The sequence below is a fragment of the Canis aureus genome, chromosome 1 (assembly GCF_053574225.1).
Source record: "Canis aureus isolate CA01 chromosome 1, VMU_Caureus_v.1.0, whole genome shotgun sequence".
NCBI lineage: Eukaryota > Metazoa > Chordata > Mammalia > Carnivora > Canidae > Canis > Canis aureus.
The window spans coordinates 19514935-19537956 of NC_135611.1; the positions used below are offsets into that span (position 1 = coordinate 19514935).

The window sequence follows — 23022 nt, forward strand, 5'->3', positions numbered from 1 at the left end:
GTGCATATGTATCTTGCACATGTACACACAGCACATGTGTATGTACCATTCATGTGTTCTCAAAGCACATGCATATGGACCTTTTGCATGTAGATACAGCATGTGTACATGTATCTTTTGTATGAACAGCAAATGTGTATATATCTTTCTTATGTACATATAGCACATGTATATGTTTCATTCACATGCATATACAGTACAGGTACATGTATTGTTCATCTGTATATATGATACATTTTGTTTCATTAAGAAACCAAACCACCAAAAAGAAAAACCACCTCAAACTGAAGTTTTTCCCTTTATATTCAATAACCTTAAAAAGAAATAGAAGTGATAACCTAATATTAAAGATCTCAAAACTACCAATTCCATCATCACTCCCAAAGTTGAAACAGTCAAAGCTCACAGCATTGAGTAGTTTCCCAAAGCTACCCATTTCTCTGAGTACCTAAAATACTCCCCTCACCTTACCCTTCACTGCACTTTGTTAGTATCTCCCCTTTACCATTTATATAGTAGACCTTGTAGGAGACTTAAAATGCAAAGTTATATTTCTGGGAACACTTAAATACATTACATGGCAGATAGTAACACTGCCCCCAGAAGCTTTATGAATTGTTCTCAGTAACCCTTTAACACTATACAATCCTAAAGTATTTCAATATTTCATGTCTCAAAGGATACCTTCAGTAAAATTTTAACTTTCTTACTATATTATAATTATTTAAAATAATCTATATCATATACAGAAGTTAAATCTCAGTTATCTGGACTATCTGATGAATCAAACTCAATTTCAAAGCACTCCACCTACCAAACAAATTTTTACTATTTTGGGAAAAAATATAAATCCCTTTAAAAAATGAAAAACAAAAAATCTTCAAAGTAAAATAAAAAAAAAAAAAATCTATTCAATTTAAGTACTCCGCATAATCAATACTTGTAATTAGGCCATATTTATCACCTATGAACATGTCAAATTTTTAAATAAACTCCCATCATCATTAAAAAATAGAGAAATCACTTATTAAAAATAAAGTATACACAGGCACTGAGCCTGGCATCAAATTAACGCTAATTTAAAACAAGAATATGGAAAGGTTTTTTGGTTAAAAAGATGCTCAATGGGACAAAAATGATGATGGGGAACAGGGGAAGAAAGGATGATAAAGAAATAGCTAGAGAGTAGGAAAGAAAGTACATGTCATTGGTCTGCTAAGGCATGTATGTAGAGTTATGAAGGAGCATACAGTCCACCTCAGAGCAGCCTGCAGCTTTTTCTACCTGGTAGACAGGATCTCATTCCTTCTTCACCATCTTCCTAAACTAAGAAATGATGATTTGCTTCTATATATTGGTAAACACGAAATGACTATAAAATAAAGGAAAAATCATCAACTTTATATATTCTTGATTATAATTTAAGTAAATTTTAAAACACAGTTAATATTCCTCTGTTTTAGGACAGCTTTTCCTGGGAAAAAAAAATTGCAAGAAAAAAAAAAATTGCAAGAAGTCAAAACTCAACTTTCTGATTCTACCTACGGTAAAAAAAAAAAAAAAAAAATACAGCTCTATTCTAATCTAAAAAGCAGATGACAAACTTTTTATCTTTAGTCATTATGTTTGTCTCCCAAGGACCAGACACAACTCTAAAATAAAAATATTTTCTGCTAAAAGAAAATGACACGAGATCAATTTTTGCAAGGGACAACTCAAGCACTGACCCCTCATTATGTCATCAACTCTAACTTCAGCGAGATAGTCATTTGCTAAATATGTAGCAAATATCAAATTCTTAGTTTATTAATCATTTAGGCTCTTTGACCTGCAGACATATTACTTCACGTCCTAAAGCCATCAGCTAATTGAAAAAATTATTAACCAGGTAGTCACTACTTGTTAAATTATCACAAAGCTAAAAGCAAAGTCTGTCTTAATTGGTACTTTTGAATGCCAATTAAAAATAAGAGAATTTCTGTTAAGTCTATAAACAAATTATGAGTCATACGTTATCTTCCCAGTACCAAATTTCCTGGTCTGTGTCCTTCTTCCTCCAATTAGTGAGGCACCTGGGCCAGCCTCTTGTCTAGTAAGGAGCCCATTTCCTATGTAGTTTGCATGTGTCTACTAGGTACCGTTCTACTCACTGACAATTATTTCTAAAAGCAACTGGTCAAAAACAATTTCTTTTTTAAATATCCACTTGGAGTTTTTTTAAAACAAAACAATGCTCTCATACAAAATACAACCTAAAAATAGTTATATATTAATATAGGTTCAAACAGAAAATGTGATCTTATATAAACCACTCCAAATTCTTTTAATTATATTTGTAATTTAAAATATATATTTCTCTTATATTTTAAATGTTTTATTCTTATAACAACAGAAGTCCTCCAAATCAGAACTGATTGTTCTAACCTGGTATAATATAAATAATCAACTTCAGCATCAAAAAATTAGTTTAACAGATTTGCAGTCAGGGATGAAAATTCTCATGTTTCACTATAGGGCCTAATTACTGCAAAATGAAGTTTAGGACAGGGGTAACAGTGCTACAACTCACAGTGCAATTATGATGATATCTTTTTTACTAAAATAGACATAAGATTAGTCATTTAAATAAACACATAGCAACTGTTTACAGTGATGGAGATAAGAAACTAACAACCGGGACACTTGGGTAGTTCAGTGGTTGAGCAGCTGCCTTCGGCTCAGGGAGTGATCCAGGGGGTCCTGGGATCGAGTCCCGCATCAGGCTCCCATGTTTCTCCCTCTGTCTTCTCCCTCTGTCTATGTCTCTGCCTCTCTCTCTGTGTGTCTATCATGAATAAATAAATAAAATCTATTTAAAAAAAAAAAAAGAAACTAACAACCAATTTGAAAAGAAAGAAAAAGGCAGGAAGAAGAAAGAAGGAAAAAAATGATTAAGAACCTGAATTTGAGGGTGTCTAGGTAGCTCAGTTGGTTAAGTGGCCAGCTCTCGATTTTGGCTCTGGTCATGATCTCAGGGGTCCTGGGATTGAGCCCCACGTCCAACTCCACATTCAGCTGGGAAGTCAGCTTGAGGATTCTCTAATAAATTAATAAATCTTTAAAAAAAGAACCTGAATCTCCAAGTCTGACAGAAAAAAAAAGAAAAAAAAAAAAAAAGACAACTGGCAATAGGACTTCCTACATCACCAATATCAAATCAAAACAAATCTAGCTCTGGCGGGCGGGGGTGGACGTGAGTGGGTGACGGGCACTGAGGGGGACACTTGATGGGATGAGCACTGGGTGTTATTCTGTATGTTGGTAAATTGAACACCAATAAAAATTATTTTATTAAAAAAAAAATCTAGCTCTGGCAAAAAAAGAGGAGATAAAATATATTATTGGGAAGATTAAGTAAGCAGAAAGGCCATGGAAAATTTCTTGGGTTTTGAAATGAAACATCTGGGGAACTCTGCGTCAGATACGCAAGTAAAATGCTTTTCCATCTCAGTAAAAGCATAACTTGTGAGGCTGAATGGTTTTGATAAACATGAAGCCCGTGTGTAAGACAACAGCATGTGTGCATGCACACATATGTGGATGCTGGGGAATGGTGAGTGCACACACAAAGGGAGCTAATCACAAGAAAAAGTTCACAATTAACAAAAAGTAAAATTATGAAGAAAAATTATGAGTCTGTTATTTATCAGTCCTAAAGTCTCCTCAGACCTCATTACTAAAATTATTAGGTTTTTTGATATCACTACACACCCAGCAGTAAGAAAGCAATCTGCTTTCACAAAAATGGGTACAAAATCTTCCAAAATCATTATCAGTGACTTTCTCTTGTCACAATAAGTGTTTTTTTAAACAAATGCTATTAATAAGTGTTGATAAATATTTACCTCTACAAAGTATGCACTCACCATCCTTTTGCTCAGATAGAGCTGAAAATAAGAAGAATCCAGAACATCTTTATGAATATTTAAATTACTTTAAAATGGAAAATTGAAACTTCAATAAACATATTCTAAACTGCTACTATGTTCCAGAGATAAGCCATCCTATTTAGAAGAGAGTAACACAAAAAAACACTAATGTGCATCTTCTATTTCTGTACCCAACAGCAAATAATTATAATTTTGTTTAAATATTATATATTAACATTATCTAGTTTTAAAATTGAAAGGGTTTTAATATTTTCATCATATTTTAAATTACTCTAAATTCCATTTATATCATGCCTGGTAGCAATATAACTCAGGGCTACCACAATAAAATAATCTTTTATGATCAACTTACACTACAGTTTTCGGGTGGAACTAGAAGTTGAGTAATCTCGCCACCATGCACACAGAAGATATGTTTCATTTCTCCAGAAAATATGTCCCAAATTATGACTGAAAAATCCACACCTCCAGAAATCAGATATCTTTGATCATAACGAGCTGAGACCTGATGAGGATATAGCAAACATGTGACTTTGTTCCGATGACCGCGGAGTGTTCTGTGAGGTGGCCAACCTGTGAATGAGGTTTTGGATTTAAAATGGGAAAACAAAAGTCTTACAAGGCTTCAACAAATAAATGTAAACATGAATTATCAGAAGAGATATAAATTTTATCATAGAAAAAACTTCTAATTTTATCTTGTAGAATAACTGTAATACACTAGCTACTAGCCACATGAGATCACTGAGCATTTGATGTAGCTAGTCCAGACTCATACGTGCTATAAAATATACAGGAGATTTCAGAAATTTAGCACAAAAAAGTAATGTAAAATATCTCCTTTGTAATATTTTATAGTGATTGCAACTGATTTTATATTATAAAATTGAAATTTTATTCAATTTTTATGAGTTGAAAATAGTTTTGCTATATTAGGTTAAAACATTATTAAAATTAATTTCATCTGCTCCATTTTTACTTTATTAACATGAATATAGAAAATCATGCATTGTTACATATACATATTTCTACTGAACAGCACTATTCTAAAAGATTGGCAGTATTGTTAATATAGTTACTTAGTAAGCTATAGAGATAACTAGTGATAAATGAAGCTGTTAACATATACCAAGAGGTAAACTCAGACTCTTTTACATGTAGTCATCACATGGTATATATCCCAATAGGTACTAACTGTGTCTTACCCACACATCAAAAAATTCTACCAACTTCTAGCAGGCTAACAACTAAGCTGATGCATTGTACTTGTTACAAACAAAAAGGGCAAATACTAGCAGTATCACAATTATAGGTTACAGAGTTCTCTAAACACTTTAGACATCTTCAGCATACCTCTTCGGAGCATGTGTTCCCCCTGCAGCAGCTGTACTATGGCTGTCTGTGTGGCAGGTACAATAATGATGCTTCCGTCCTCACGGCCACAGACAAGTCGTCCATGTGCTGGTATGTACACACTTGCAGTTACTTTAAGAGGCTCATTACTATTGGGAATCACACTCAGCTGATCTATAATTCCAGCAGGACAAGGATTCAGTTTATCAAATGCTTCTTGCAAACTAATAGAAGTTGTCATTTTCAGTTCTGTGGAGGTTTTGTTTTGTATTAGAAAAAAAAAATTGTTCATGTTAGAAAAAAATTAAACATTTAATGTTTAATTAAATACATTATTATACATTAAAATTTTAATGTATTAACACATTAAAATAAATGTACTTATGGTTGATTCAGTCATACTAGAGAATAACTGTCACAAACTATAATTCTAAGAATAAAATGACATATGTACATTATGGATTTATTATGCAGTGGTTAGTATTTAGGTTGCTAAATTAAAAGAATTAAGAAATTGCTGCACATGATTTATTACTATCTTCTTTACCTTCCTGTTTATCAGGTGTGTCTGACAGGTTCCAAATATTCAATCTTCCTGAAGAATCACCTTGAATTAATAGTTTATGGAGGTGTTCCTTGCATCCATAGAAGAACCGAGTAACAGGAGGACAAATAAGCAACTGCAAAAAAAAAAAAAAAAAAAAGGTTCAAATATTTTTAGCTGTCCTATTTGGTTTTTTTTTTTTTTTTTGTAGGTAATCTCTACACCCAACATGGAGCTTGAACACATGATCCCAAAATCAAGAATCACATGCTCTACCAATTGAGCCAGCCAGGAGCCCCCATGCTGTCTTTTTAATCAAAATATTTCACATATTAACATTTTTTTCAGATAAGGATGTTAAGTACTTTGTCTCAGTATCAGAATAAAAAACAGTATTTTAATGTAATTGTATAGCATTAATTACATTAATGTCAACTAACATTCAAATCCAGTAAAATACAAACATGCAACAAAATGAAAACTATATTATATAGTCCTTCTCTGGAATTAGTATTTATATTCTTTTTTCTCTACTTCAGAAAAACTGACTATTCATCACAACCATTCTTTACCAAAAAGAAGTCTCCACTTTAAAGGTCAAAAGTATCCTTTGCTGTGCAAAAGCTTCTTATCTTGATGAAGTCCCAATAGTTCATTTTTGCTTTTGTTTCTTTTGCCTTTGTGGATGTATCTTGCAAGAAGTTACTATGGCCGAGTTCAAAAAGGGTGTTGCCTGTGTTCTTCTCTAGGATTTTGATGGAATCTTGTCTCACATTTAGATCTTTCATCCATTTTGAGTTTATCTTTGTGTATGGTGAAAGAGAGTGGTCTAGTTTCATTCTTCTGCATGTGGATGTCCAATTTTCCCAGCACCATTTATTGAAGAGACTGTCTTTCTTCCAATGGATAGTCTTTCCTCCTTTATTGAATATTAGTTGCCCATAAAGTTCAGGGTCCACTTCTGGATTCTCTATTCTGTTCCACTGATCTATGTGTCTGTTTTTGTGCCAGTACCACACTGTCTTGATGACCACAGCTTTGTAGTACAACCTGAAATCTGGCATTGTGATGCCCCCAGATATGGTTTTCTTTTTTAAAATTCCCCTGGCTATTCGGGGTCTTTTCTGATTCCACACAAATCTTAAAATAATTTGTTCTAACTCTCTGAAGAAAGTCCATGGTATTTTGATAGGGATTGCATTAAACGTGTATATTGCCCTGGGTAACATTGACATTTTCACAATATTAATTCTGCCAATCCATGAGCATGGAATATTTTTCCATCTCTTTGTGTCTTCCTCAATTTCTTTCAGAAGTGTTCTATAGTTTTGAGGGTATAGATCCTTTACATCTTTGCACAGCAAAGGATACAGTCAACAAAACTCAAAGACAACCTACAGAATGGGAGAAGATATTTGCAAATGACATATCAGATAAAGGGCTAGTTTCCAAGATCTATAAAGAACTTATTAAACTCAACACCAAAGAAACAAACAATCCAATCATGAAATGGGCAAAAGACATGAACAGAAATCTCACAGAGGAAGACATAGACATGGCCAACATGCATATGAGAAAATGCTCTGCATCACTTGCCATCAGGGAAATACAAATCAAAACTACAATGAGATACCACCTCACACCAGTGAGAATGGGGAAAATTAACAAGGCAGGAAACAACAAATGTTGGAGAGGATGCGGAGAAAAGGGAACCCTCTTACACTGTTGGTGGGAATGTGAACTGGTGCAGCCACTCTGGAAAACTGTGTGGAGGTTCCTCAAACAGTTAAAAATATACCTGCCCTACGACCCAGCAATTGCACTGTTGGGGATTTACCCCAAAGATACAAATGCAATGAAACGCTGGGACACCTGCACCCCGATGTTTCTAGCAGCAATGGCCACTATAGCCAAACTGTGGAAGGAGCCTCGGTGTCCAACGAAAGATGAATGGATAAAGAGGATGTGGTTTATGTATACAATGGAATATTACTCAGCTATTAGAAATGACAAATACCCACCATTTGCTTCAACGTGGATGGAACTGGAGGGTATTATGCTGAGTGAAGTAAGTCAGTCGGAGAAGGACAAACATTATATGTTCTCATTCATTTGGGGAATATAAATAATAGTGAAAGGGAAAATAAGGGAAGGGAGAAGAAATGTGTGGGAAATATCAGAAAGGGAGACAGAACGTAAAGACTGCTAACTCTGGGAAACGAACTAGGGGTGGTAGAAGGGGAGGAGGGCGGGGGGTGGGAGTGAATGGGTGACGGGCACTGGGTATTATTCTGCATGTTAGTAAATTGAACACCAATAAAAAAAAAAAATAAAAAAAAAATAAAGGTCAAAAGTAGAGAACTCACTAATCCTAGTTTTTTGCCCATTCCTGCTTAGTCACTAAGAGTAGCAGCAAATTAAACTACCAAGATTGTCCAAGACTCCATTTTTTTAAGTAGTATATTTTCAACTAATAGCATATTTTACTTGGTCACATTTACATAATCAATTTGAACCTAGCCTGATATGTTAACTATAAACCACTAGGAACAAAAAACCATTCATTAGCCTCTTGTGTATACTTTTTTTAAAACAAATGATTTTTCTGCTTAAGATCTTATGCCTTCAATATCACTTATTTGAAAATACTGAATAGGGGTGGGCTCATAAAATTAAAGGTTTTTTTTTTCTTTTTTAAAAATTTCTTTATTTATTTATGACAGACACAGAGAGAAAGAGAGGCAGAGATACAGGAGGAGGGAGAAGCAGGCTCCATGCCAGGAGCCTGACGCGGGACTCGATCCCGGGACTCCAGGATCGCGCCCTGGGCCAAAGGCAGGCGCTAAACCGCTGCGCCACCCAGGGATCCCCAAAATTAAAGTTTAGATTATCAATTCACAAATACTTGAATATTAAAGCATAGAATCTTATCCTGAAAAGTAATAAAAAATAATATCAGTTTTGACAATTATAATTAACAAGTAATTGGGACACCTGGGTGGCTCAGCGTTTGGGTGCCTGCCTTTGGCTCAGGACATGATCCTGGGGTCTAGAATCGAGTCCCACATCGGGCTCCTTGTGGGAAGTCTGCTTCTTGCTCTGCCTGTGTCTCTGCCTCTGTGTCTCTCATGATTAAATAAATAAAATCTTTAAAAAATAATAATAATCTAATTACTGTATTTGGTGGTGTTTCTGAAAAATCACTCGCCTATAGAAACTATATACATTATGCATAATCAATTTTGTGATTTAACTGAAGTCAGAATATTACTGAATATTGTAACTGATAACCAATATGCTTAACATGAAAAAGTTGCTACAGCAGCTATAATAGCCAATATTCCATATTCCAAAGTGTATCTCACACCACATAATACATGTATGTATCTTAACTTAAAACATAGTGGGGAACTGGTATTTTAAAAACATAATATGTACTTTGTTTTATCTAAGATTTTTTTTTTAAGATTTTTAAAATTTAATTATTCATGAGAGACACAGAGAGAGAGAGAGAGAGGCAGAGACACAGCCAGAGGGAGAAGCAGGCTCCATCCATGGAGCCTGACGTGGGACTCGATCCTGGGTCTCCAGGATCGTGCCCTGGGCTGAAGGCAGGCACTAAACCGCTGAGCCACCCGGGCTGCCCCTTATCTATGTTTTTTATACCAGTCATCACCCTTTAGTTTACCTGGAAATGACTGGTTGGAGAGAAGTATATGTTCAAGTTAGGAAAATAAAGGACAGGTTACAGAGCATCTTAACCATACATAAATGTATAAATTCTGTAAATTCAAAATATTAAAAAAAAAAACTCTCTTTCCCTCATCATCCCTTCACATAAAGATGGAACAAAATGTTCAAAATGAAAAAGCTGTGCAAACCCAGAATATAAGTAAAGGAAATTTAGTCCTTAATGTTCAAAAAATATAGAGGTAAAAACCTAGTACTCACAGTGCCATTATATTTCAACTCTAAATTGATATTAAGTAGGTTTTTAGAAGTCATAATAAACTTTGGTTTTTATATAGGAAATATTTTTTATTATTTTTAATGCCTAAACATTTAAAATACTGTATGATCTTGAGGAGATACTGTAATGCCTTATCCAAGTAATGAACTACTATCATTCAGCAGTATTCTATGATTATCTTTGTCCTCCTAAAATTATACCATGTCACTAGGAATAAACCTAACCAAAGATGTAAAGGATCTATACCCTCAAAACTATAGAACACTTCTGAAAGAAATTGAGGAAGACACAAAGAGATGGAAAAATATTCCATGCTCATGGATTGGCAGAATTAATATTGTGAAAATGTCAATGTTACCCAGGGCAATATACACGTTTAATGCAATCCCTATCAAAATACCATGGACTTTCTTCAGAGAGTTAGAACAAATTATTTTAAGATTTGTGTGGAATCAGAAAAGACCCCGAATAGCCAGGGGAATTTTAAAAAAGAAAACCATATCTGGGGGCATCACAATGCCAGATTTCAGGTTGTACTACAAAGCTGTGGTCATCAAGACAGTGTGGTACTGGCACAAAAACAGACACATAGATCAGTGGAACAGAATAGAGAATCCAGAAGTGGACCCTGAACTTTATGGGCAACTAATATTCGATAAAGGAGGAAAGACTATCCATTGGAAGAAAGACAGTCTCTTCAATAAATGGTGCTGGGAAAATTGGACATCCACATGCAGAAGAATGAAACTAGACCACTCTCTTTCACCATACACAAAGATAAACTCAAAATGGATGAAAGATCTAAATGTGAGACAAGATTCCATCAAAATCCTAGAGAAGAACACAGGCAACACCCTTTTTGAACTCGGCCATAGTAACTTCTTGCAAGATACATCCACAAAGGCAAAAGAAACAAAAGCAAAAATGAACTATTGGGACTTCATCAAGATAAGAAGCTTTTGCACAGCAAAGGATACAGTCAACAAAACTAAAAGACAACCTACAGAATGGGAGAAGATATTTGCAAATGACGTATCAGATAAAGGGCTAGTTTCCAAGATCTATAAAGAACTTCTTAAACTCAACACCAAAGAAACAAACAATCCAATCATGAAATGGGCAAAAGACATGAACAGAAATCTCACAGAGGAAGACATAGACATGGCCAACATGCATATGAGAAAATGCTCTGCATCACTTGCCATCAGGGAAATACAAATCAAAACCACAATGAGATACCACCTCACACCAGTGAGAATGGGGCAAATTAACAAGGCAGGAAACAACAAATGTTGGAGAGGATGCGGAGAAAAGGGAACCCTCTTACACTGTTGGTGGGAATGTGAACTGGTGCAGCCACTCTGGAAAACTGTGTGGAGGTTCCTCAGTTAAAAATATACCTGCCCTACGACCCAGCAATTGAACTGTTGGGGATTTACCCCAAAGATACAAATGCAATGAAACGCTGGGACACCTGCACCCCGATGTTTATAGCAGCAATGGCCACGATAGCCAAACTGTGGAAGGAGCCTCGGTGTCCAACGAAAGATGAATGGATAAAGAAGATGTGGTTTATGTATACAATGGAATATTACTCAGCTATTAGAAATGACAAATACCCACCATTTGCTTCAACGTGGATGGAACTGGAGGGTATTATGCTGAGTGAAGTAAGTCAGTCGGAGAAGGACAAACATTATATGTTCTCATTCATTTGGGGAATATAAATAATAGTGAAAGGGAATATAAGGGAAGGGAGAAGAAATGTGTGGGAAATATCAGAAAGGGAGACAGAACATAAAGACTGCTAACTCTGGGAAACGAACTAGGGGTGGTAGAAGGGGAGGAGGGCGGGGGGTGGGAGTGAATGGGTGACGGGCACTGGGGGTTATTCTGTATGTTAGTAAATTGAACACCAATAAAAAATAAATTCAAAAAAAAAAAGAACAATGGGAGAAAAATGAGATTTTAATAAATGCAAGCGCTAAAAAAATAAAAAAAAAAAACTAAAATTATACCATGTCACTATGTTTATAATCACATGATAGCATAAATCAATACCATTAAATTATACCATCAATATGAATTCTATCAAAAAGTCATTCCCACTATGTAATCAGTAAAAGATCATCTATATCCTCAGAGAAACGAGAACACTCAAAGTATATGATTAAGATATGTACATTTTACAATTGTGCTTATAACTAACCATGTCAAATTATTTTATGACATTTAACAGAGCAACCTGAATCTTTCAAATTCTTAGCTAAGAAGAGCCACCGATAAATGTAGTTGTGAAAAAATTTTCAATGTCACTATCAATTATAAATAATACCTGAAGAAGTTTACCTCTTTATCTGTTCGATCCAAGAGGCTATGTTGTACAGGAGGAATTAAATTTTCAACCGCTTTCCCTACATCACTGCGGAATGAATCACTAGCTGGGAGGCAACTGAAAATGAGAAAAATATAACATTCAATTAAAATACTGGCATTAAATATTTTACCTGATGAGGATTTTTAGACAATGGACAAAATATGGATTTTCAAATTACAGTTAATTTAATTTAGGCATTAATGTCATAAAAATGCCCCACTTCAAATAAAGATCCACCTAATTTTTGTACTTGGTAGTTAAAATGGAATTATAAATCTAACTTAAGAAATTCTAAAGTTTTTTTTATGTAAATCATTTATAGTTCAAACATCATCATACATTCAAGTCATACTCTGAATTCAGACTCTTGCTTTATTTAAAGTCTTAACTTATTATTGACTGAATACCTGGCAGGTAGTTTGTAAATATAACTTTGCCCATTTTCAGTCCAAATGATTACTTTATCTGCTGATACAAAGTCACCTCCAGTCCACGTCTGTCCATTTTCACTAGGACCTGAACACAGCAAGGAATAGTCTCCAGCATCAAATACCTACAAGGAACAAGAAATTCACAATCTAATCCATGCTGGTGTCATTTAAATAAGATACAGTGACATTTAAACTAAAAACAAGGGGACCCTGGGTGGCTCAGTCAGTTAAGCATCTACCTTTGGCTCAGGTCATGATTCCAGGGTCCTGAGAGCGAGTCCCACATCAGGCTCTCTGCTCTGCAGGGAGTCTGCTTCTCCCCCTCCCCCCTGCTCGTGCTCCCTCTCTTGCTCTCTCTCTCTGAAATAAATAAAATCTTAAAAAAAAATAAACTAAAAACAATACAAAACTCTGGGAATATATTTAACAAACTCAGGCCTTTAAAATTCACTACGTCAAGTTAAAGGCATTGTGTCAGTGAGCCTTGGGGCACAGTCACTTTCACCAGGGAAAACACAACTAGGTCCCCAGCTGTGTGCCTCTCAACAGTCAGACATATGACAAGCGGAGCAGGCGTACTGCCTTGCATAGAGCCAGGGAATCTTTAGCCTTTCTTATCTAAAGGTAGGAATGTTCCATTATGGAATTCCAAGTAATAGGGAACCAGCCTCTAGAATGCATGGTTAGGACTCCTGTTTTATTTCTGTGTTCAGTAACAATATTTCTAATACACTAAGATATCAGAGTATCTCTCTATTAATACAGGAGTTACCTTACTTTATTTCATCTAGGGGATGAAGTAGCATAAATAGGAAGTTAAAAGACTCAGCTTTATTATTTAATAATTCTCACATATAAAAGTCAAGTCCTTCACCACACACACACACACACACACACACACACACACACAAGTCCCTAAAATTTCATCAGCAACCCAGGCCATCTGGAACTTTGCATTTGTAAGGCACACTAAAGTTTACAAAGTGCCTTTACATCATTATCTCATATAAGTCTCAGAAGGACTGCAGGAGGCAGGCATTGCTGTTCCATTTTACAGACAGCAAACTGACACAAATACAGGTTACACCACCAGCTCAAGGTTGTATGTCCAGCAAGCACTAGAGCTAGGACTAAAAACCCTGACCTAATAATTCCTATAAGAATTTCAACCATTTTCAATAATTGGTAAAAGTATATTCTACAGTGCTAAAAAATTTCCCCAGGAGGAATGAGTAAATCAGTGGCCCAGATTTTTTATTTCAGTTTTTTTTTTAAAGATTTTATTTATTTATTCATAGAGATGCAGAGAGAGAGAGGCAGAGACACAGGCAGAGGGAGAAGCAGGCTCCATGCAGAGAGCCTGATGTGGGACTCAATCCCGGGACTCCAGGATCACGCCCTGGGCCGAAGGCAGGCGCTAAACCTCTGAGCCAGCTGAGCTGTCCAATTATTCATAGTTTTGAATAATAATATTCAATAGATAATAAGTCTGGAGGGTGGTCTCCATTCTTTCTTAGACTTGTCTTGACTATTCTTGTAGTGTTAATGTTGTAAATAATAAATATAGCAATCATGGTAAATTCGACTAGGATTTGTTTTAATTTCAGAAAGGCTTTGTATAAGCAATTTGATTGCCTTTTATTTAAAAAAAAAAAAAACAGATTCCAGTAATTATAGGAACACAACATATGATAAAGGCACAACAATAAAAAAAAGGAATTATTCAACAAATGGCATCAGGAACTGGGGTCCTTCTGGAATAAAAATAACACTGGATCTACATCTTGCAATTTATACAAAATAAATTCCAGAGTAAATATTCAAAGGTATATAAAGCACAATTATACAAATATTAGGAAAAATGAAATTTTTTAAAAATCTCAGCTTGTGATGAGCCCTTTACAACATGTCACAAACTGTCAGAAACCATAAAAGATAACCACATTAGAATAAAAAACTTTTCAGCAGTATTTGGAGAAATCATTCTATTGAGTTACTATCTTAGTGTTGTTTTACGATGCATTTCCATGATGATTAATGAAGCTGAGCACCTTTCTATACATTTATCAGCCACTGGCTTTCTTCTTTCGTGAAACATTTTTGTCCATTTCCCTACTAGACAGACTTATTGTTCTGTTCTCACATGAATACCAAATGCTTGTTATGAACACACAAGAAACTGGTATTAAATAGTGCCCCTGGAGAGGGGAAGAAAAAAACCAGGGGGAAAAAAAGATGCATACTTTTCACTGTGTCCTCTTGCACTCTGATTTTATTACTATTTTCATGTACTTCAAATTTTAAGACAAAGGAAGGATCGTACATGGCTCACTGTTAACAGGAGCTGCTAGCGTCTCCTCTCTAATCTTATTCCAAAACAGCAACAGTGGCAAGGATAAGGTTTAAGGTGTCCCCCGGTCCACCTGTCACTACAAAGCCCATCCCCTTTGAGGTGGTATCAGGTGGAAGTACAGAGCATAGCTGCTGCAGTCAGGATGCCAGAGCTGTAGCCCAGCAACTCCACTACACCCTGGAGAACTTCAGTCGAGCTTTCCGTGTCCCCTATAGTACAGATGTCTCATCTGCAAAATGAGGAAAGTAATAGCTCCTACTTCGGCCGGCAGCTTCAAAGACTATTCCTTCTTTAACCCTGTCCCCTGAATATGGTGGGATGTTGTGACTTTCTAGACTAAGAAATACGGGAGAAGTGATGAGATTGCAGTCCCAAGAGTAGGTGGGCCTTGGCTACAACTTCTCTTGCTCACTTACTACTCTAAGGGAACACAGTTTCCATGCTGTGAGAGGCCCACATGACAAGGAACTAATTCTCCAGCCAAGAGTCACCTGCCAACCACCGACCGAGTGAGCCTGCACGCAGAAACACCCTAGGTGACCCCAACCAGAGTCCTGGCTCACATCTTGACAGTAACCTGTGGGAGACCTTGGGCCAGAGGTGCCCCACTAGGCCATGCCCGGATGCCCCACAGCTGAGCTTGTGGTACAGGAACCAGAGAGGAACTGATTCATGTTTATTGTTTTAAACTGCTCAATTTTGGAGTAATCTATTATGCAGGATTAGGTAACTAATATATCTCCCCTCAGAGAGTGGTGAGGATTAAAAGAAATAATACATAGAAAGCTTTGAAATATATTCTAAGAACAAGTGGTAAAAACATGCTGGTTCTTTTTTGTGTTATGGAAACACTGAAGTCTGGCAATGTGGAAGTAATATACTCCTTCCGTCATTAGCTTTAAAATGATGTAGGAAGACCTTCCCAAATCCAAGAACTCAGAACAGAATGGCAATTGGGAATAACAACAAGCTACAAGGACAATCAGCCTGCAGAAAACTCACCATCTCTGCTTATGTTGTACTGAGGAAATGATGACTGAAACAGCAGCAAAGGGAGAAATTAAGATAATGGACTAATATTCATTAACTAAATCATTCCATAACCCAGAACAGAAAAGGATAACTATACAGCCAAATCCCAATACCTAAAAATTTGATATCAAAATCACACATGAATTCCAAAGTGTTAAATATTCTTGCACCAAGCTCTTCCTTACAATTATCTTTGGAAGTCTGATAAACCACCACCTTAAAGGGTAAAAATACAACTTCTTACTTAGGTAGTTATCTTACCCTCCAATATTTGGAGCACACAACCAAAAGTGACCTTTGTGTGAATGCACAAAAAGAAATGCTTTGGCAATTCTGACAATAAATTGGTTTGGACTCCTCCTCAAATATTGGCTCAGTATCCTGAAAAGAGAAAGATTTATGAAATTTTAGGAATGGCTTGGTTGTTGATTAAAATTATCATACAATGATTAAAAAAATAAAATGAAAAACATCACTTGATACATTCATCCTTTTAGCATATCATATGAGAACCAAGGTAATAAAAAGCAGCAAAAAAAAAAAAAAATTCTAAAAACAGGGCAGCCCCGGTGGCGCAGCAGTTTGGCGCCGCCTGCAGCCAGGGGCATGATCCTGGAGACCTGGGATTGAGTCCCACATCGGGCTCCCTGCATGGAGCCTGCTTCTCCCTCTGCCTGTGTCTCTGCCTCTCTCTCTGTCTCTCTCTCTGTGTGGCTCATGAATAAATAAATAAAATATTTAAAAAATAAAAATTAAAAATAAAAATTAAAGATAAAAATGAAATAAATAAATTAAATAAAATAAATAAAATAAAATAAAATAAAATAAAATAAAATAAAATAAAATAAAATAAAATAAAATCATCCTGGCACAATGTCTTTGCTACAAAGCTACTCAATAGTAAAATGCTGATGAGAATCAGTGTCAACACTGTGGCAGTAACAGATGATAAAAGTTTGAGTCAATCCTAAATTCTGTATCTGTATGTTCTTTTAGGTAAAAAAAAAAAAAAAAAAAAAAACCTGATCAATTCCTCCAGGTCCTCCCAAATTCAGTATGTAAAAATTCACTAGCTGAAGAGATTAGCATCAATACTGTCAGAATATTGATCTGCTGTTCCTATCGACAGAGTTACAAGGAATTCGAGCACAAAGAAAAGAGAGAGAACTAAAATTGGCTTTATATACTTTTTGTGTTGGTCTGTGTTGGTTTTCTTTTCCCTCAAGCAAACTATCTTTTAACTTTAATAGAGGCAACTGAGGAAAATCCCAGCTCTTCTGTTTCTCTACTTTACATCCTGTACAGCATGTTTCTCTATTTCCTATCCTCGACAGAGCAGATGTCTGCTATCAAAAGTGAAAAACATAATGCACTTACAGAGACAACATACCAGGGGATGTTCTAATACTATGTCAGTAAGGCTCTCGAAAAAGAAGAGATTTCTCCAGATCTTTAGGAAAAAAGAGGAGGGGGGGCTATCATCACTAAAATTTAAGACTCTAAGAACAGAACATTTGTCTCACCTGCATTCCACTTATTTCAGAGGTAACAATCCACACCTTCAAGATGCCCGTCACTGAGAGTGCTACCACAGTGTCCTCTAAGTCGAAAGGGACCAAGAAGCCAAGGTTACAAACATAATACTTTCTTTCTAAATAGTAACATGGCTTGCATTAGTGAAATTAATAGTTTTTCAACTGGCATAAAAGCATAATTCTAAATTTCATGAAATAATAGAAACCAGGTTTTGAAAAGTAATAGGCCACAAATTTGAAATTCAAGGAAAAGTTGTTTGCAGCTACTTGAATTTATTGCTAATCAACGAGTTTTTAATAATTTCAAATGTTCCTGGATCACTATGATTACATGATGATTTAACAAAGAATTTTTATTCTTCAAAATTCACAACTTTTATTATCATGGATGAGCACACTCTATCTCTCGAAGACACTCATTTCCCCACTGTTCCACCTACCCTGCCAGCCTTCTAGACATTTTATGGCACATTACACCTTCTATAGACTGATCAAGAGAAAACATGATATAAAAACTGAATTCATTAGCCCACTTCGGGGAGCTACCAAAAAAAAAAAAAAAAAATGAATTCATAAGCTTCAGGTAAGGAAGCAGTCACAGCTCCATGGCAACATACATGAAACTTTGGGAGGCGAGACATTGGAAACAGTCTAATGCAGGCTCCAGAGTGAGGGTAATACATGTGAAAATTGCAATTTCTTTACTAAGCAGGAAACAGTGGATACCTGCCTTAAATTCAATTTTCTTATCTGTACACAAATACAAAAGAGTAAGAACAGTACCTAGCCCAATGGGTTGCTATGATAATTAAGACACACCACAAGGATAGCACTCAGCATGTCAATCAAGATGGGTTATTACTATTATTAAAAAGAACCATTTGCTGTAAGTAAAAACCTCATCATGTTATCTACTTCTCTAGGCAACGAAGGCACTGGAATGCAGGAATTACAAGTCATGACCCTGTATGGAGACACTAACGACTGTTCACAAATCTGTTAATTTATAATAAAAGTGGAACATACCAATATATCCAAAATTCTCAAATACCCCAAAGACCAGAATATGGTAACTGCAGATTAAAAGTTACATACGTTTACAACATTATAAACTGATAACATTTAGAACTGCATGCACAGCACAAAAGGTTCCATCAGTGACAATCTACCCTGTTTATTAGACCAGAGTGAGTACTGGTATATTTCATATGGAAATAGTGTAAAAGTTCAAAATGTGCACACTACTTGTTACAAATATATTTTAAAGAAAACATTAACTATAACTACAATTACAGGTGAACAAACTAATAATGAGTTCCCGCCCGGAAAATGAATCTCATTTTCACTGCTATGCTCTGGAATAAAGCAGTAATTCTCGAATAGGCATTAAAAAGCCTCTACTTAAAGATTAAAGAAGCCTGCTCAATTTTATTTGACTGAACATCTCCCAAATATATTTGACCAAAGACCCCTCCTTTTGCACTAATATCTATCAACAAACTTCAGAACCAATACTTTGAAGATGGGCCCTTGGGAAGTACTGCAAACCCATCCACTCTGTTTCCACAGCGAGTGCTGGACTTCAGACCTGCACCACTCTTACCTGGAGTATTAAAATCATCTCCCATCTAAACCATTCTCAACAAAGCCACCAAAGTGATGCTTAAAACCTAAGTCCCAGGGTGCCTGGGTGGCTCAGGTCAGGATCTCAGGGTCCTGGGATCGAGCCCCACATCAGACTCCTTGTTCAGTAGGAAGTCTGCTTCTCCCTCTCCCTCTGCCCGCCTCCGTCCCCCTGGCTCATGGTCACTGTCTGTCTCTCTCAAATAAATAAATACAATCTTTAAAAAATAAAATAAAACAGAAGTCCTTTCAAGCATTCTTACCAGAGACTGTCCAACATCTATAGGAAGGGCCAGAAAGCTACAGCTCACAGATCAAATCCAGCCCATTGCTTGGTTTTTGTAAATACCGTTTTATTAGAACAGACAAATTCACTTCCGCGCTATGTGCTTTTGTGCCGCACTGACAGAACTGAGTAGTTGAAACACGTATCACATGGACTACAAAACCTAAAATATTTAGTATGTGGTCCTTTACAATACAAGTCTACCAACCCCTGATCTACAGGATGAAACCCAAGTTCCGTAGCTACTACTCAGGCCCTTCCTGATATGCCTCCCACCAATGGTGCCAACCTCAGAGGTCCCCACTCCTTCCCTCAAACTTCTGTTTTATGTTTATGAAATATGTCATATATGATACAGAACTCTACAGTAAACTACCCATCACATTAGGGCGCCAAAGTCCTTAAAGGGCATCACACACTGACCTTGTGTTCGGTGAGATCGGATAATACTCATGGAGCTAATCCAGTCTGGAGAGATCTTTGATACTAAGGAGTATAACACCTCAAGGCTGGTGGCATCCACAACGAGGATTTCAGGATAGTGGCCATGGCATAAAAGCCTTCCTTCTCTCTGATTTCCAACAGAAAATTGGTAGAACTAAAAGGAAAAAGAGTTTTAAATGTTCTCCCTGTGAGACTTGATTCAAAGGCACTCATCACGCTTACTGCACTCAATTTCTTCGGTAGTATTTCCAGACAGGTTCTATATGGTACCTATTAGAGGTGTCTATGTATGTATATATAGTTTATGTCTGTATAGACATCCAACAAGTTACATTAAAATTTCAAAATATCTAACAAAACTTATTCTTTTCCTAACATCCTCCCTTTTGAATAATTTTGGAGAAGTTATAATAATTCTTCCTTAATTTTCCATAGATCTAAAACAGATTGTTGACTGAATTCATAAAACACCTCAGTAAAATCAGCTTCACAAATCAGCTTCACAAATCAAAGCAAAAGTAATCTTTTCGCAAAACATATCAATTTTAGATGAATGGGAATAGGTGGGTAGAAGTTTATAATTACTAGTTATGACGAAATAAAATTTAGAAGATGACTGCTGTTCAAGCATATTATAATTAGTGGTAAATTCTGATTAATCCAAGTGTGTTATTTCAGACTGAAGTGTGAGACAACTATGTAAATCATCCTCATAATGCACATTTATACTTTGCGGAAGAAACACAGAAGAACCAATACAATCATGATCTACATGTTACTCATCCCAAGAGCAGCTCAAAAGGAAATGATGGGTTTCCACCAACCAAAGAGCAAAGGAAAAATACTATCAAAACAAAACTAACAAAACTTCTAAAAGGACCTGTCTCTCATCAGCCTCAAAAAAAAGTGACTCTCCTAGTAGAATGATTCTCTGAGGGGATTACAAGAAGGTGAAGACATCTCATCTCCAGACTACTACTTCCCAAAAAACTGGACTCTATATGAATATGAGGGCAATATGAGGGCAAGCTAGACAGTGCAAAGCATATTGTAAGCACTCCACAGCTGGGGGAAAAAACTAAGGAATCTTGATCCAGTCTGTCTGCTCCCACACTCCTCAGTCCTGCCCTCAGGCTCAACATCGTGTGTGAAGGAATATGATCTTCTCTCAACTACGGAGTACCCTGGATATGAAGGATTACAACTTCCTAAACACGGATCACAGAGCACATTAACTATGGGCAAGGTAACACCACTAAGATTCCAAGGGGAGAGGGTGTCTAATAAAACGCAGGCAACCACAGAGGAGGGCATCTCTAGATCTTAGACGGTTGATCCAAAAAATATGACACACAACCTAGAGGTCCCAGGGACTGTTAGGCACTCTCATGATAATGTGACCATAAGCAACTGTAAGCCATCAAGGAGGAGGAGGGTCAAGGAGGAAAAAATGGGTGCAGAGAAGCCAACTTTGTCAGTATCCACCAACACCAGCCAGGAGACACACGTACACTGTAGTCACTGGAGTAGAGCTCTCCTGGGGACAGGGATATTTTATTAGCCTTGCCTGACTAGCTGCCTCCCACCTTTTACTTTATACTCCCAAATTACCTTCTGACCACGAAATTTAGTCTCCTAGACACCTTCATACTAGCAAAGAAAGTATCCTGAATGGCTGGGACGCCTGAGTGGTTCAGCAGTTGAGCATCTGTGTTTGGCTCAGGGCATGATCCTGGAGTCCCAGGACCGAGTCCTATTACAGGCCTCCTGCCTGTGTCTCTGCCTCTCTGCGTATCTCTCATGAATAATAAAAAAGAAAAAAGGAGAGGAGAGGAGAGGAGAGGAGAGGAGGGGAGGGGAGGGGAGGGGAGGGGAGGGGAGGGGAGGGGAGGGGAGGGGAGGGGAGGGGAGGGGAGGGGAGGGGAGAGGGGAGGGGAGGGGAGAGGGGAGGGGAGGGGAGGGGAGGGGAGGGGAGGGGAGGGGAGGGGAGGGGAGGGGAGGGGAGGGGAGGGGAGGGGAGGGGAGGGGAGGGGAGGGGAGGGGAGAAAGGAAAGGAAAGGAAAGGAAAGAAAATGAAGGAAAGAAAAGAAAGAAAGAAAAGAAGAAAGAAAAGAAAAAGAAAAGAAAAGAAAAAAAAGAAAAGAAAAGAAAAGAAAAAAAAGAAAAGAAAAGAAAAGAAAGAATGAATCTTGAATGGAGAAACAAGTTTTCCAAATATTAAAAAGGGATCTCCCACATGATAATTCAGTAAGTTGGCATCTCCTTGTAATTTCTGTAAGTACCAGTCTTATCAAGGTTTATCATTTCTGCTTATATAAACAACTTGCTCTTGGACCTGAGAGAGTGAAGATCACACAGGAAACAACTGTCACACACTAGTGCATCTGTCAAAAAGCATCTTCTACTTAGAGATCGCTGTCAATTTAAATGCAAGACCTAATACAGGATCTGAGAAAGAACAGGCACTAAAAATATGTTGAATAAACAAAGATAATTTTTCCTAAAATTTTAACCAAAAGTTTTTAAATCATGGAATTAAACAATCAAGATATGTTTACATCTAAGGAGTCCAAGACATTTATATGTAATTTTTCAATAAAAATAATCTACAAAGTCACTGTCTACCATTTATTATCTCTTTCTCTCTATAAACCCTGATTCTTCATGTGACAAAAAATATATAATATATACCCCTTAAATAAAAAGCATATACCCTAACAACACTAAAGAAGCAATTTTTAAAAGGCCCTCACCAGGGCAAGAAATAGTAAAAACAACAACAACAAAAAACCTTTATTACACAAACCACTACCTCACTCCCATTTTCCACTGCTTTTCTAATTTGTGTTGCCACAAGATTTCTTTCCCAACAAATGACTCCATTTGCTTAAGCGAGGCAGTATGATGTAACCGAAAGAATAGAAAGATAAACCTGATTTGGATCCTGGCGCCAGGAATGACTCACTGTGAGCCTGGGACAAGTCATTTAATCATTCCTGGTCTCAGCTTCTTTCTGAGTATACTAAAATAGTATACTCCTACTTAATTTGTAAGGATGTGGGGAAGACTAGATGAGATGCCTATACAATATGTGCTCAGTAAAAGCTAGTTTTCTTCTCTTCCCTCTCCTGCCCCATCAAGAACA

The 23022-nt window shown here is 36.6% G+C and overlaps 1 protein-coding gene across 6 annotated transcripts in view; it reads right to left on the reverse strand.

The window, feature by feature from the left end:
- WDR7 (WD repeat domain 7) overlaps nt 1–23022 on the reverse strand; it is a 354125-nt gene that overhangs the window by 300659 nt on the left and 30444 nt on the right. For all 6 annotated transcript variants that reach the window (XM_077891960.1, XM_077891970.1, XM_077891949.1 and 3 more), the window contains 8 exons: nt 19857–20031; nt 17513–17589; nt 16251–16370; nt 12581–12726; nt 12146–12248; nt 5830–5962; nt 5283–5531; nt 4282–4502 (listed from right to left, as the gene is read on the reverse strand). In XM_077891960.1, coding sequence (XP_077748086.1) covers nt 4282–4502; nt 5283–5531; nt 5830–5962; nt 12146–12248; nt 12581–12726; nt 16251–16370; nt 17513–17589; nt 19857–20031 — 1224 coding nt within the window. The remainder of the gene's footprint in view (nt 1–4281; nt 4503–5282; nt 5532–5829; nt 5963–12145; nt 12249–12580; nt 12727–16250; nt 16371–17512; nt 17590–19856; nt 20032–23022) is intronic.